The 15778-nt window shown below is 36.7% G+C and overlaps 1 protein-coding gene across 8 annotated transcripts in view; it reads right to left on the bottom strand.

Annotated features, from left to right (window-relative positions):
• The window catches only part of RPS6KC1 (ribosomal protein S6 kinase C1), a 217607-nt gene that overhangs the window by 30712 nt on the left and 171117 nt on the right, over positions 1-15778 (bottom strand). For 6 of the 8 annotated variants that reach the window (XM_019918312.3, XM_019918311.3, XM_019918316.3 and 3 more), the window contains 2 exons: positions 4956-6551; positions 4595-4684 (listed from right to left, as the gene is read on the bottom strand). In XM_019918312.3, coding sequence (XP_019773871.1) covers positions 4595-4684; positions 4956-6551 — 1686 coding nt within the window. The remainder of the gene's footprint in view (positions 1-4594; positions 4685-4955; positions 6552-15778) is intronic. The other 2 variants (XM_019918315.3, XM_033853215.2) reach the window with 2 other exon arrangements.

The raw sequence follows: 15778 nt of genomic DNA, 5'->3' as shown, positions 1-15778 counted from the left end.
ACGTGTCTTAGATTGCATATTAAACTTTCAAATCCAGTCTTTTGTGTTTTATGTGCTTAATAAGTTCTATTTTCTAGCTGCTTTTTTATGATGAGAGACGAGACTGCTAAGAAAAAAATACTGGTAAAAGAAAAAATAAATACTTTCTTGACATTTTATTTTTCCTTTATACTAAAAATACTATAAAAAATTTATTCTATATTATGATAAGTTAATAGTTCCAATGATAAAGCACATTAAATCTTCTAAATACATGTGTGTTCGTGTGTATATACAAATTGAAATAAAATCAGAGTAACTTCAAGGAAGTCCTCTGGAGAAGAATAACCAATTAATTCCAGTTATTCTATAATTCTCCAGATTATTCTATAATCTCTCATAACAAAAAAATAGAAGAATCTGTCTAAACATCTCTCAATAAAATATCTAAAACTCTCCTCATGTGGAAACTAGACAGTGTTATATTTATATCGTCAGGCTATACAATCTATTCCCACTTTGGGGACTATTTCTTTGCTCTTTCTTTCCTGAACTCCGTTCTGTGTTTCTGTGGTATGAAAGGAACCCATTTACCATGAATGATGTTTATTTAAAATAAAACCTTTCGAGAGAATCATCCTAGATAATCTAAGGATACAAAGTGAACCTAAAAGGAACGGCTTCTACTTTGAAAACAGGGCTGGGTTTCATCAGTGAATTCGTATTCTCAAGACCCTCTTGATGGGTCTGCAGCTGCAGCCATTTATTTGCTGGCTTTTTCACAGATGTAGACAGAGAAAAAGCTCCATGGTTTTTGTCTTTTTGTTGTTGGATTTATTTTCCTTAATATAAAAAAGTGGCAACTTTTTTTAAAAAGTTCTTCATTTCACTGTAGAAACTTGTGAACATCGGACATCCCTGGTAGTATACATCGTTGAAATGACTATGACTTTTAAAATCTAAGATCGCAAAGTTGGCAGAAACTACACTTAAATAACAGAAGGTGATCATTTGCATTTCAAAATTTATCTGTCTTGCTTTTCCCCTCAATTAGACCAAAACATGTTGATTCACAGGTTTCTGTGTGTGTGTTTTCTTTTTTAAACTTATTTATAGAGCAGAATAATGGCCCCCCTGCTAGTTTGGCATTTGCTCAAGTTTCTGTCCATGTAAATCGAATCTGTTACTGGAAATTTTTCTCAAAATATAAAGGCACATCATCCACAAGATAAAAAGATACACTGCTGATATTATAAAGTACAGGGCAGGTGGATAATGTTTTTAGGACAAATGTGTGATAAGGATTCCCAGGAGGGAGGCGTGGTAGGGGTAGAGGTTGCATGCTGTTCAAACAGAAGTGAATCGTTCTCATCATAATCTTGTGACAACTTTACTTTCTAACCAAACATCAGCTGCTTAACATGCTTTAGAGTTACTTGGACAAAAATACTAAGGTTAGAGTTGGGAAACAGGAGGGCAAGGGGACGTAGGAGGAGAATTACTTCAACCCTTAGTATTGCCAAGGACAGATCAAAAGATGACTTAGTACTCTATGTCCCCGTGTGTTCATTGATTTGTGATTTTTAAGCATTGAAACATTAGCTTCTTATCATTGCTCCCACCCCTTTGAGAAGAGGAGCAAAGTCTACTTGTATTTCTATCAGTAGCACTGCTATTCAGTTTTAAAACAAACAGTAATTCACAAATTTTTGTTCCAATTCCCCTTGCATTATAAGCAATGGGTAGGAGTACACACACCTAACTGAGTTCTGCAACTCTAGGTTTAAGACCATCTAAATTAGAACACCAGCATCACTTTTCAATTAAGGTCATTACTGATTGAGTTTTATACTGTTGATAAAACAAATTAATAGACCCAAGGAATGGAGAGACTTCCCACATTGTTCAATGCATGCCATAATACTAGACCACTTTTGTAACTCACAAAGCTTGAAAGTACAATTCTTTTATGCAAATAGTTAAAACAAAGCCCTTCTTCAGACTACAGCTTTTTGCAAATGTTAGTGAAGGACAGACAACCTGGACGAAGACAGCAAAAATCCATTAATGGTAGACTGCCACCTGCTGGTAAACTATGAGAATTGTGATTTCTGGGAAAAGGCTTAAAAATTAGAACTTGAAAACTGATCGCTATTAAATTCAGTACACAAAACTGTATTTCAGTACACAAAGTTGAAAGTATGTATTTGCTGATGTATGTAGTATGGTTTTATTCCACATATATTATAATTCTCAGGAGGTCACATGCTATGAAGGTTAAAGTGAACACGCCTACAGTTTGAAGAAAAATAATCTGCTAGAAAGCCGAAGTACAACCTTACAGATAGTTTTCAACAAGAAAGTAAGAAGAAAACTAGGAAAAAAAGAGTCAGTTATAAACATTAAACTGCCCCATAAACATATGGTTTTGATGTGAGGTTTATACTGCACTTGACTTCAGGATTTAACAGGTTTTACTTAAAAGAACTCCCAGATTTAATTTTGATCCTAAAACCCTGAAATTCATTATAATTAACATATATTTATTTATATACATTGGTACCTAAAATGTTACTTATAATCCAATTAGAAAGGGGAAGGGTCTGTTAAAAAATAAACCAGATAACCATAATAAAGTGATTTCATTATGAAATTTTTTTGTTATCCCATTAACTAAATCATACTAATAAGATTTCAAAAGCCAGCATAATATTATCTATTTGAGAAAGAAAAAAATGTAGGCATGCTCTATCACCCCTAGGAAGAAATAAAATCAAACAATCCTAATTTGGGGGACGAAAGAGGAAAGAAAAGAGTATAACAGTAAGAAGAAAATCTAAATCATTGTTTTCAGAAAATAGTTTTAGTATATTTGCTTTGCTGATTGAAAAACTGTGCTATTTCTCAATACAGAAATAATTCTTAACAATGAAAATGGTAACTAAAAACAATATAGCTCTTTGAATCCTAATTATAATCATTTCCCATTATGCAGGGAAACAATGTTAGCATCAATAATAATGCTGGTTTGCTAGTAAGCATTAAATACTGTATTAATCAACAACTAAGCGTATCATGTCAATACAATCAGTTTGAACCTCCTCTGAAAGCCAGAGGGTGACAAGTAAAGCAACTCTGGCCATTCAAAGAGGCTGAATGCTAGGCAAAAGGTGAACAAACTTTGGATTCAAACACAGCCCCATCTGCACTGATGACAGACAGAAACTAACTCAAATCCAATTCATATGCTTAAGAGACCTATAATTATCAGCAAAGGATCTAACACCCCCAGAAATAAATCTCTAATTTAAAAAAACAGACAATACAGTAAAAGTAAGAGAAACCTGTTGTGTCAAATATTTGGTTATTTCAAAACAAGAAGAATATGCTTCCTAAAATTTCTCAAATATGGAAAGAACTCTTTAAAATCTGCTCTAAAATGCCAGGATGGCACATCACTGAAATCACAACATTGCATTTTTTTTATTTCAAATTTTATCCATTTTTAGCCTTAGGAATTTTACTTTTTTAGTCATCTACCTCTCACATCTTAAAAATCATCCATTTACTGGGCTTCCCTAGTGGCACAGTGGTTAAGAATCCGCCTGCCAACACAGGGGACAGGGGTTCCAGCCCTGGTCTGGGAAGATCCCACATGCCGTGGAGCAACTAAGCCTCTGCGCCACAACTACTGAGGCTGTGTGCCACAATTACTGAAGCCCACCTGCCTAGTGCCCGTGCTCTGCAACAAGAGAAGCCACCACAATGAGAAGCCCATGCACCACAACGAAGAGTAGCCCCCACTCGCCGCAACTAGAGAAAGCTTGAGTGTGGCAACAAAGACCCAACTCAGACAAAAATTAAATAAATAAGTAAGTAAGTAAGTAGACTGTCCTCTGTGACTATGAATGGATAGACAAATGGATAAAGAAGATGTGGTACATACATACAATGGAATATTACTCAGCCATAAAAAGGAACGAAATTGGGTCATTTGTAGAGACGTGGATGGATCTAGAGACTGTCATACAGAGTGAAGTAAGTCAGAAAGAGAAAAACAAATATTGTATATTAACGCATATATGTGGAATCTAGAAAAATGGTACAGATGAACCGGTTTGCAGGGCAGAAATAGAGACACAGATGTAGAGAACAAATGTATGGACACCAAGGGGGGAAAGTGGCGAGGGTGGTGGTGTGATGAATTGGGAGACTGGGATTGACATGTATACACTAATATGTATAAAATGGATAACTAATAAGAACCTGCTGTATAAAAAAATAAATAAAATTCTAAAATTAAAAAAAATCATCCAATTAAAGAGGATACTTAAAGGTCCTTTTAAACACTAAGAAGTTGACATTTCTATGAATTCATGGCCAGTTCTAAGAGAAGTATAAACCCATTTAACATCATATACTAACAAATATACATACACACATATACTATGGATTCTGTAATGATTTTTATCCCCCAAATTATCTTTTGTAAAGGGTTAAAGAGATAACCAAATCCAACATATTGTCAACTGCTAGTGAAAATACAACTTCAATAAAGAAATGAGAGCTGCCAAACTACTTTTCCAAGTGAAACATTTTAGGAGATTGCTCTAACCTGGGGCACAGTACATTCTCTCTACGGCATCGCTGTCACAGGAATCTTCAACCTCACTCCACCTGCTAAAATACGTTAGCTGAATGTGTCCTAAAAACAAAACGACAGGAGAAATCAAAACATTTTTCTCTTCCATTTTCTGCAGAAGTGAACTGTAATTACTCCTTTTGTAGCTAAAAACAGTATCATTAAGAATAATGGCATCATTAAGTACTAGAAGCTATTACTGGGGGTGAATTTGCTGCACTGATAATGAAGCTCTAGACAGGAAATGAAGATACTAATTACAAGATAAAACGCCTACTCAGTTAATTGGAAGCAACAGCGAATAAAAAGAAATGCATTTGCAAAAGTTCCTGACCTCTATCATTCAATAAGATGTTGTTTGGGTTCAAATCGCGGCACACAATTCCCTCTCTATGTAAAGCATCAAGGGCTACCACCATTTCAGCTGCCCATCTTTGAATACAGCCCTCTGGGATGTAAAACCTGGAGTTTAATGCTAATTTTTTATCAAGGTCCTCAAAAATCTGGTGTATTTCCTTGTCTCCTTCTAGTGCTAACCCACTCTCTGCCTTAGTCTCAGAGTCTCTCTGAAATACAGTCGGCTCCTCTTTAGCCAAATCATCAGTTTGATCTGCAAACAGCAATACTTCTTCAGTTTTTAAAGTGTCTATATTTACGTTATATTCATTAGCACCTGAGAGTGGGTCAGAAATATGGAATAAGCTTTCTTTTGCGTTGTTTGCTGTTACTGCCGATGCAACCAAGCTAAGTCCTTGAAACTTAGGATCCGAACTGTGTAACAAAGACATGTCTCCCGCATTACTATGATCATCAGCTGCTACAAATAACATCCCAAGATCTCCCTGTGCGTAGTGTTTCTCTGTGATACTACGGGATTTAGGCCCACAGGGATCACTCAGTTCCTCTGTGCCTTTTTCTTCACGTGCTTGGCACTGTTCAGTACTAAGCCTGAGGCATAAAACATCAGGGGTTTCCAACAGTTTACTTTCTATTATGCCTATATTAGTCTGTGTGAATTTAGTAGGTCCCATTGCTGCACCATCTTTCATTGGCTCCAATTCACCAGGCAGATTTACAAGAAGATCAGGCCTTCCTTCATCAGTACCACTGACATCATCAAAAGCAGCATCTTTAAAAGAAATAACCGGGACTGAGTCATCTGAGCCCCTGCTAATGGTGTCATGAGCTATAAACTCTACCTTGCTTTCACTAGTACTAAAACTTCTGGAAGTGCTGTCTCCATCAGAAAGAGTGAAGAATGGTTTCAAAGGCTCTGACTTTAGACTATACAATTTTTCTCCAAAATCAAGTCCTAAGAGTTCACTAGTGCTATCCTTACTATCTATTCTAAAGAATTCCATGGGGCTGTTTTTAGATCTACTGAGGGAATCTGATGTTCTTGGAGAACTAACTGCTTCCAGGCCATCATCTCCAGGAAAGAACTTCAGCTCATGGGCTGTCAGCTGTGCGCTGGGGCTGTCACTGTCAGCAGCAAGGTGTGCTGGGAAGTTTTCTATAGCTTTGGTATCAACATCATTCCTTTCAGTCTTTATGAAAAGCTCCTCATTCAAAGACCCTGGTTCAATCTTTTCTTGCCCATATTCATTGCATAATGTTAAATAACTAGTAGTACATTCTTCTTCTGAACTTGAGCCAGAATCTGGCCATTTTGGAGAGCTGTCTTGCCCATCATCATCTTGGGTGCTATCATCTTGAGAGCTTGGAGTAAGACTAGTCTTCAAAGGCAGAATTTTAAGCATGGCTCCACCATCACTTTCTCTGGATTCAAAGCTGCTGCTGTCCTGAGGACTAGATGTTGGCTGTTGCAGTTGAACTTTAGCAAGTGAAGATTTTTTCACTGCTTCGATGTCAAAGCTTTCTTCAGGACTTCTGTTTAGAAACTTACTGATATATGACCAGAGTTTGCCACCTGTGAATAAGCATAACCAAAAAAAAAATTAAGAACACCAAATTAATGGTTACTTACTGAAGCCATTAAAAAAACAAAAAGTATTCTAATAATCAATCAAAAGCAAGTCAATGATACCCATTAATGTCAAGTATGCTGTAAGAAGCAATTTAATAAAGTGCCTTCTTGAAGAATAGTCGAGCTTGGATTTGGGATTCACGACAACAAAGAGTCTAAATAAAATTTTTGCAATGAAAAGAAAACTAAATAACTAACTAAAATGCTTTCTTATTATTGCTGACTGGTGAGTACAGTTTCAAGCATATCTCCTAATATCAATTATTTTTTAAATGACAACCTATTTCTTCCTTTGAAGAGAAATTGGTTATAACAAATACTAATATGAAATTTCACAGCTAAAATTCTACTTTAATGTTAAACATAATTTACTCTAGAAACATCTATGTTCTGCTCTGTTTATTAATAATTTTTTCAAGCATGGCCACCAAAGCTCTATTGACTAGAAACAGTATTACAAAAAAAATAGTTAAATTTGATTCAGAAATCTTAAAAACAGTAATTGTGGGAGCATACTTTGTAAAGATATAACTATTGCTCCCAAAAATAGGAACTAATACATCAAAAATGAAACCCTGTACTAACAAGGAGGAAGCAATTATTTTCAGCACTTTTTTTTTTTTGCGGTACGCGGGCCTCTCACTGTTGTGGCCCCTCCCATTGCGGAGCACAGGCTCCGGACGCGCAGGCTCAGTAGCCATGGCTCACAGGCCCAGCCGCTCCGCGGCATGTGGGATCTTCCTGGACCGGGGCACGAACCCGCGTCCCCTGCATCGGCAGGCGGATTCTCAACCACTGCACCACCAGGGAAGCCCTCAGCACATTTTTCAATGTCATCATTAAACATCATATACCAAGGGGAACTAAATCTTAGGGGAAATAATCACTGACAGTCAATTATATGTGTAAAAAGGTCAATGGAAGCATCCAAAATATCTTTCTCTCCTTGGCATTTCATTTCATTTCGAGAAACTCAATAAATACATAAAGCGCCCAATACTGTGCCCAGCAAAGAGTAATGCTATAAAGGGGAACTGCCATAATATTAATCCTAGGATACTCAGACATCTTCTTCTACCAATGATCCAGTTAACAATCTTATCCAATTTTGATAATAATTAGTGGTATAGAACATTGTGGTGTTTAACTTCCCTCTTGCTTCTTCTTAACTAACTTTCTGTCATCACTAGGTTATGCTCGGTGTCTCATATTTCTCCATATTCAAACTAAAGTTTAAAGATTCATATATGGCTTTGAAATTCACTCACTCACACACAAAAGAAGCTATGCATCGATTCCATCTTTTTTGATTCTTTTGACAACAATAACCACATTCCTCTTATCACAAATACCTCCACTGTGGCATACTAACAGTAATGCCTGCCCTGAAGCTGGGGTTCTTGTATGCAGTCCAAATAAAATGATGTATATTGTTCAACGGTCCTACTGTGAGGACAGGACTAAGTCTTTTTCATCTTTATATATCTACTGCCTATACAGTGTGCAGGACATGATAGGCATTCACTCAATGCTTGTTAACTCAAATCATAGCTTATCAGAATGGGATATGCCATCACAAAGGAGACACTATCTATAGCTGTAAAGTTCCAGTGATCAGCAAGGAACAGTACCTAGTAGAGTTCTAAGAAAAGTTGCATTCATTCTTAGGCTAATTCAACCTGGATGAGCTGCTCAAATCTAAAATTGAATGTGCTTAAATTCTTTATTTTTGCTCTCCAAATCACTTCTTCTTTCTGACTTCAGAGCTACTGAGGCACAAAAACTTGGACTATTTTCTCTCCTTTGTTCTTCCTATATCTGACAAGTTTCCAAGTCCTATAAGATCTACCCATGTTTCCCACAGTCTTCCTCTTCTTTTAATTCCTTTGACCACTCTGTGTTTCTTGGAATAATGTTATAGCTACAACTAGACCACTACTTTCAGTCCTTCCTGTATCACTCTATCATACTAACTGCTGCCCAAGTAATCTTCCATTTTAGCACAGATCTTATCATGTCATTTCTCCAAGAACCCAAACCCTACCCCCACCCCGCCCACCTACTGAATGTTGTAACAACTCCATATAGGCATTTGGACCGTTAGTAATACAGTATCAACCCATAATTTGTTCCTCTCCCTCAACTCATCACACATTTCACCTGAATAGAATTTCTCCACATATAACCGATGCTGGGCTTTTGCTCAAACTATACCTACCACTTAGTTTCCCCAATATCTGCTTGTCAAAATCCTACCTATTCTTGAAGGTGCTTCAGAATTTGTTTTCTTTCATCAGTTTTTTTTACATACCCTCACGTATACAACTCCTATCTTTTCAGAATCCTCTGTATCACTTCATCCCTCTTATGACATTTACAACATTCTATTTCATACTAATATTACTTTTATGCGTTCATTAGCTCTTTTACCGTACTGCAGGGTTTTCATAACTGCAAGGAGAGGATTCTGTCTAGCATGTAAAATAATAGGAATTAAATATTTATTAAATTGAGTTATAAAAAGATGACATCTTTACAAATTTTTTGAAAACCTTAGGAAAAGTTTATGCAAATTAAAAATGTCATTATTTTTGGTCATGCTTTCTTCTTATTCTAAAACAGATACATGGTTTTATTATTTTCAAAAAATTTAATATAGAAAAGGACACAGAACAGCAAAGAATTCAGAATATATAAATCACCCATAAACACTATTAACCATTAGTACATTTATCTTTTGACTTTTCACAACTAACATCTTATCATAAACATTTTCTAATTTCATGAGAATATGAACTTGAAAGGCTATATAGCATATCCAGGAGATACATAGATATGGTGTGTTTAAATGTTCCTCTATTGTGGAACATCTAAGTTGCTTCTAGTCTTTTACTATTAGAATTAAAATAATGTCTACTTTAGCTTACAAATACTTAACACCTCTGATTATTTCATCAGGACACAACACCAGAAATGAAAGTGCTAGGTCAGGAAGTATGAATATCTTTAATGCTTCTGATATGTGTCACTAAATTGCTTTACAGAAAAGCTGTACCAGAATCCACTCCTACAAACAACGTGTATTAGTGCCATCTTCATAGCATCTTACCTATATTGGATATTAGCAAGTTTACCAATTTGATTAATCAAACATGGCATCTTATTTAATTCCATTCTTTTCATTACTAGATTAAAATTTTTTAATGTAATTGTTGGCATTTTCTTTATGGAAATTTATTACTAGCCTAAAAAAGTACTCTAATGTGAAGTATAAAAACTGTGCATTTTCAAGAGAGAAAAAGAACTGTTTTAGTTCTTTCCATTCCTTTTTGGGGGCCAAGTTAGATTTAATGCTCAATGTGGAGCTATAGAAACAAAAATTTGGTCCTATGACATACTTTTATCAATTACAAAATCATGAAAACCACATAACTTACAAAAATACATAATTCCCATGAAGTTTCTTTCCACAGAAGCTGAGTTCTACTTTCTACAGAGTTAAGATCAGGCCTACTACACAAACTTACACAAATGTCAACATTATTATTGTAACATTAATAATATTAACCTAAAAAAAATCCTGTTATTGCTAAATCACAAAATATAAATAGAAAATATCTAAAATATTTATAATTTTTAATACTTTAAGAATATAAATGACACTTTTCTAAGCCCTGTTGAAGCACATAAAATTGCATATATTAGCTACTTTAAGCTATGAAAATAGCAACCCATAAGGTTTAATAAAAACTCTTTTTGTCTCTCTTTAGATTTTCATCTATTGGTTTTCTGCAGGATTACAAAGAAAATCTTTTCAATTGACTTGACCCGAAGTGGAATTTAAATTTAATACATATGATAAAATATTGATGGACCCATGATCAAAAATCATCTTTTGACCCAGCAATTCTACTTCAAGAAATTTGTCTCACAAATAATTCTCAAAACAAAACAAAATTTAAAAAAAATGCACATATACAGGGACAAGTACTGGAAACAATTTAAACAACAGTAGACAGAGGACTACTTAAATCAATTATGGTAAATCTGCACAACCAAATACCTTGTATGTATTAAAAATAAACAAACAGCAATATTTGTAAACACTTAGTGTTTACCATGTACTAGGCACTATTATAAGTGCTTTACATATACCAACTATTTAATCCCCACATCTACCCTATGTAATTATTACAGTTAATTACATAATTATTATGTAATTCTTATTATCTCTGTTTTACAAATAAGGAAACAGAGGTATAGAAAGGCTAAATAATTTGCCCAAGGTCACACAACTAGTAAATTGTGAGCCAGCCTTCAAGCTAACATAGTCTGGCTCTAAGATCCTTCTTTTCGGTTTTTTTTCCCCCCTTAATTTTTATTTAATTATTTATTTATTTTGGGCTGTGTTGGGTCTTCGGTGTTGCTGTGCGTGGGCTTTCTCTAGCTGTGGCGAGCATGGGCTATTCTTCGTTGCGGTGCGCGGGCTTCTCATTGTGGTGGCTTCTCTTGTTGCGGAGCACGGGCTCTAGGCATGCGGGCTTCAGTAGTTGTGGCTCACGGGTTTAGTTACTCCGTGGCATGTGGGATCTTCCCGGACCAGGGCTCGATCCCATATCCCCTGCATTGGCAGGCGGATTCTTAACCACTGTGCTACCAGGGAAGCCCTAAGATCCTTCTTTTTAATCAACGTACTATACCGCCTCTCTCAGTGGACACCTATATGTACTGATAAGTAAAGATGTCCGAAGTACACTGTTAGGGTGGGGGGAAAAGCAAGCTACAGACAATATGTAAAATGCATTTATGTTTTTAAAAAACAGGGACTTTCCTGGTGGCGCAGTGGATAGGACTCTGTGCTCCCAATGCAGGGGGCGCGGGTTCCCTGGTCAGGGAACTATTTCCCACGTGCATGCCGCAGCTGAGGGTTCATGTGCCACAACTAAGGAGTCCACGCAACGCAACTAAGGAGCTCGCAAACTGCAACTAAGGAGCCCTGGAGCTGCTATTAAGGAGCCCGTGTGCTGCAACTAAGACCTCACACAACCAAATAAATATAAATATTTTTTTTAAAAATCAGACAGGTAGGGGGGAGAAGTATATGTTTATATACACAGGAAATTTCTGGAAACGTTCACCCTATTTCTAGAGAATAGAAATGGGCATTAAAATGAAGAATGAGGAAGAATTTTTATTTCTACTTTATATACTTCCATCTGGTATGAATTTCTTTCTATATTAGTTTTATAATGATTTTTTAAAACTAGTTAATAAAAAGAGAATCATTTCATCCCTTTGGTCCCCTCTTAACTTGAGGAGAAACTCTTTCCCATCCCCCACCTATTTGCACAGAAGCTTTTCCAATCACTTTCTTGTAACCTAGTCATTCATCTTTTCTTAGTCAGTATTGAGCAATTATACACTGAGCACCTTCTATGTACAAAGCATTCCTATAAATGCTGGGATACATATATATATATCTGGGATACATATATATATATATATATATATATATATATATATATAATGAATCATAATCCCTAATCTTAGGAACTTAAAGTTTTAATAACACATATAGCCTTGACTGAATACATTTGTTTCTCCCACATTTTCTTCTTCAAACAGAGTTAAAATAAGAAATCCATTAATAGGAACAATAAACATTTTAAATCTCTCTCCTAAAATCCTGTCTGGCATATCCAACTGCCTACTCAACACCACCTGGAAATTTAATAAGCATCTCAAACTCACATGTCCAACACTGAATCTCTGGTTTTTCCCTCTAAATCTACTCCTCCCACAGCTTTCCTCATCTTAGTAAATGGAAACCATTCTTTCAGTTATTTAAGCCCAAAACCATGGAGTCATACAAGGCAGAGTCAACGTCAATTTTACCTTCAGAATGTGTTCAGAATCTAATAAGCATTTCTCACTACCTCCACCACTAATGCTTTGTGGAAGCCAGCGTCGATTGCACCTGGAGTGCTGCAACAACCTCCAAACTGGTCTCCCTGCTTTTTTCTTTTTTTTCTTTTTTTTGCGGTACGCGGGCCTCTCACTGCTGTGGCCTCTCCCGTTGCGGAGCACAGGCTCCGGACGCGCAGGCTCAGCGGCCATGGCTCACGGGCCCAGCTGCTCCGCGGGCATGTGGGATCCTCCCGGACCGGGGCACGAACCCGCGTCCACTGCATCGGCAGGCGGACTCTCAACCACTGCACCACCAGGGAAGCCCTGGTCTCCCCGCTTTTGAGTTTGCCCTCCTAGATTCTATTTTCCACCAAGCAACCAGAGTAATCCCTACCTTGTCACTGCTCTGCTCAATATCCCCCAGGTCTTCCTATCCATTCAGAATAAAAACTATGTTCTTAAAGTGGCCTAGAAGACCACGCCGGATCTGCCCACCTGCCTCCCCACTTCTCTGATACCATTTCCTTCCACTCTTCCCATTCTGCTCCAGCCACACTTGACCTTGCTGTTTCTTGTACAGCAAATACACTCTTGCCTCCAGGCCTATGTACTTGTTCCCTCTTGCCAAGATACTCTTCCCTCCCATGTCCACATCTGCTCCCTCTCTCATTTCCCTCGGGTCATTGGCCAAATGTCTCCTTCTTAATAAGGTGACCACTCTCTATAAAATAACAACCCCCAACTCACCCTTCTGGCATTCCCTCATATATTTACTTATGTATTTGCTTAGTGTCTGTTCTGCCTCTATACTGCAAGCTCCACGTGGGCAGAGTCTTTATTTTGCTCACTGCCATGTTAGAGCTAAGCCTGTATCCCAGAGAGCACTCCATATATTTCTAAATGAATTAATTTAAAATGTTATGAAAATTAGTCCAAGAGACTCATGTGAATCATGAATAGTTCTGTTAAGCAAAGGGGAGTTAAAGCCCAAATCATAAATGTTCAAGGATTCATATTATGGAGAAAACAATTCTTCAGTGTTTACTTTTTCAGTAATAGCTATTCACGTATATGAAAGTGATGTTTTTATGATATATGCACAACCTCCTAATTCACAGAGGTAACAAAGAAAGTACCACTGACATGTAAAAAGATAACACACTGTCTATCAGCCAGTTCACTTGACTGCTCAATGCCAAATCCAGGAAATTATCCTAGATTCTTCTCTCCCTGACCTCAAATCCATCACAGGTCCCACTGACTACCCTCAGAGCAACTCCACAAGTATCCCAGAAGGCCATGCCATCATCATCTCTTGCCCAGACTACTTTATTACACTTCATTGCTTCTCCTCTTGCCTTTCTATAATCCATTCCACATACAACAGAGTGATTTTCTCAAATGTAGATCAGACATTGTCACTGCTTAAAATGTCCAATGGTCTCCCAATGCACCTGAATGAAAGCCAAAGCCCTTACCATGCTCCTGCCTGCTTCTCCAACAGCTTCATATACCACCACTGCCTTCACCTACCAGACTCCAACTGAATCGTCTCCTTTCTTGTTCATCAAACATTGCAAGTTTCTTTTTGCCTATTTCTTACACTGATCCCTATACCTAAATGGGTTTCCCCCTTACATCCAAACGGTTATTTCTTTTGTCATTCAGAACTCCTCTTAAATGTCACCTTCTTAGAGCGGGCTTCCTTGACTAGTCTAAAGTAGTCCCCCAGTCATTCTCGATTAGAGCTCTCTGTATTAAAGATGAGTATGGTCCCTATTATTAGCCAATATTATCATGCTTTTGTTTTTCTGTTTGACTCTCCACAAGAAGAATGTAAGTTTCAAAAAGTCAGACTCTTTTCCTGCTTTGTTCACCTAAAAGAAAGCTTAATAGATAGTACATGCTCAATAAATTTGCTGAATATTAAATGAATCCAGAGTCCCTATTTACACCACAATCCAATATATTTGTATTATAAAATCTTCTTAAAATTAAACAATAAACACCTGAAATGAGTAGTCAAAAGAGATTCCTGCCCACCCCCCAAGTTTAAATAATCCAGGACAAATTCTATGGTCACGTAACCATTCAAAGTCAGGTACGGTCCACAATAAAGGAAAGAGACTTGGTAAAGATAATCTAAAACAGTGGAAAATCTGAAAGCCACATGTCTACGGCTTTAAAGCGTATTATAAACATTCTCTATAGTAACAAAGTAAAATCAGTTGAAATATCAGCTTTGGGAAGTATAAGAGAAGGTGAGAAGATGGCACGAGAAAAAATGAAGTACTGTATTTGGAGAAGGAAAAGGAAAAACAGGAAGAGGAAGCTGCAAATAGCAGAGGTACACGAGGATTAAAAATCTGCCACAGATAATCTCCAACATGAGTAATCCACACTGGGTAATAGAATATTGACTATAATTACATTCATCCTACTGACCTTGTTCTAAATTATTATGGATTATTACTACGCAAGTTATTTTGTTCCACACCAGAGGTGGCTGTATTTCGCTATCAGATGACATGACCTCTAATTCAATAATGTCTGTAATGCACTGGTATCCTCGGATAAAAGCTGTCTATAATATCTGAACAAAGGTGAATTAGTTATCCAATTCACACACGCAATTAACTCTCTTAATACCTGAGAGACCATGGAGCCCCTTCTGAATTTCCTATCAAATACTACATATGGAGGTCTTCCCTCCATCTGTAGTTATCTTGTGCTGTACTTCATAATAAACAATATTAATAGTTTATTGCCCCCGCCAAAAATCTTACATTCGTTATCATACGAGACCTCATTCCACAAAGCAATGACTCATTTTCCTGGGAAAATGCATTCAATTCAAATGCTATGCCTATTACTAAAGCACAGTAGTTCTTTATTCTCAGTAATGTTAAAATTCAAGAAATATGGAAAATAATTTTAATTCTATTATTTCAAGAACACCTCTCAAAAGCCAAAAGGCAATATTTATTTTGTGGATTAATATTTATATGCTGTGTTCATTCTACATAAAAGACTATTTATTTAAATTTAGGTGTTAAAGGGCAAAAACAAACCAAAATATAGTATTTTTTTGCCACCTTTTCCCTTTACTAAGAGCTGAAATTTCATAGTTTGAAGGCAGAGCATTGTACCTTTGCTTTGTACCCATATGTGATGCCAGTGGCTGTATTCGTAAAAACCCAGATCAGAATAACTAGGTAATGTCAAATGTTAAGCAAATACCTATGCCTTCTAAAAAAGGAGGT

Source organism: Tursiops truncatus, chromosome 1 (assembly GCF_011762595.2).
Source record: "Tursiops truncatus isolate mTurTru1 chromosome 1, mTurTru1.mat.Y, whole genome shotgun sequence".
Taxonomy (NCBI): Eukaryota; Metazoa; Chordata; class Mammalia; order Artiodactyla; family Delphinidae; genus Tursiops; species Tursiops truncatus.
Note: the sequence above shows the minus strand (reverse complement) of the source record. Positions and strands in the feature narration are given on the sequence as shown.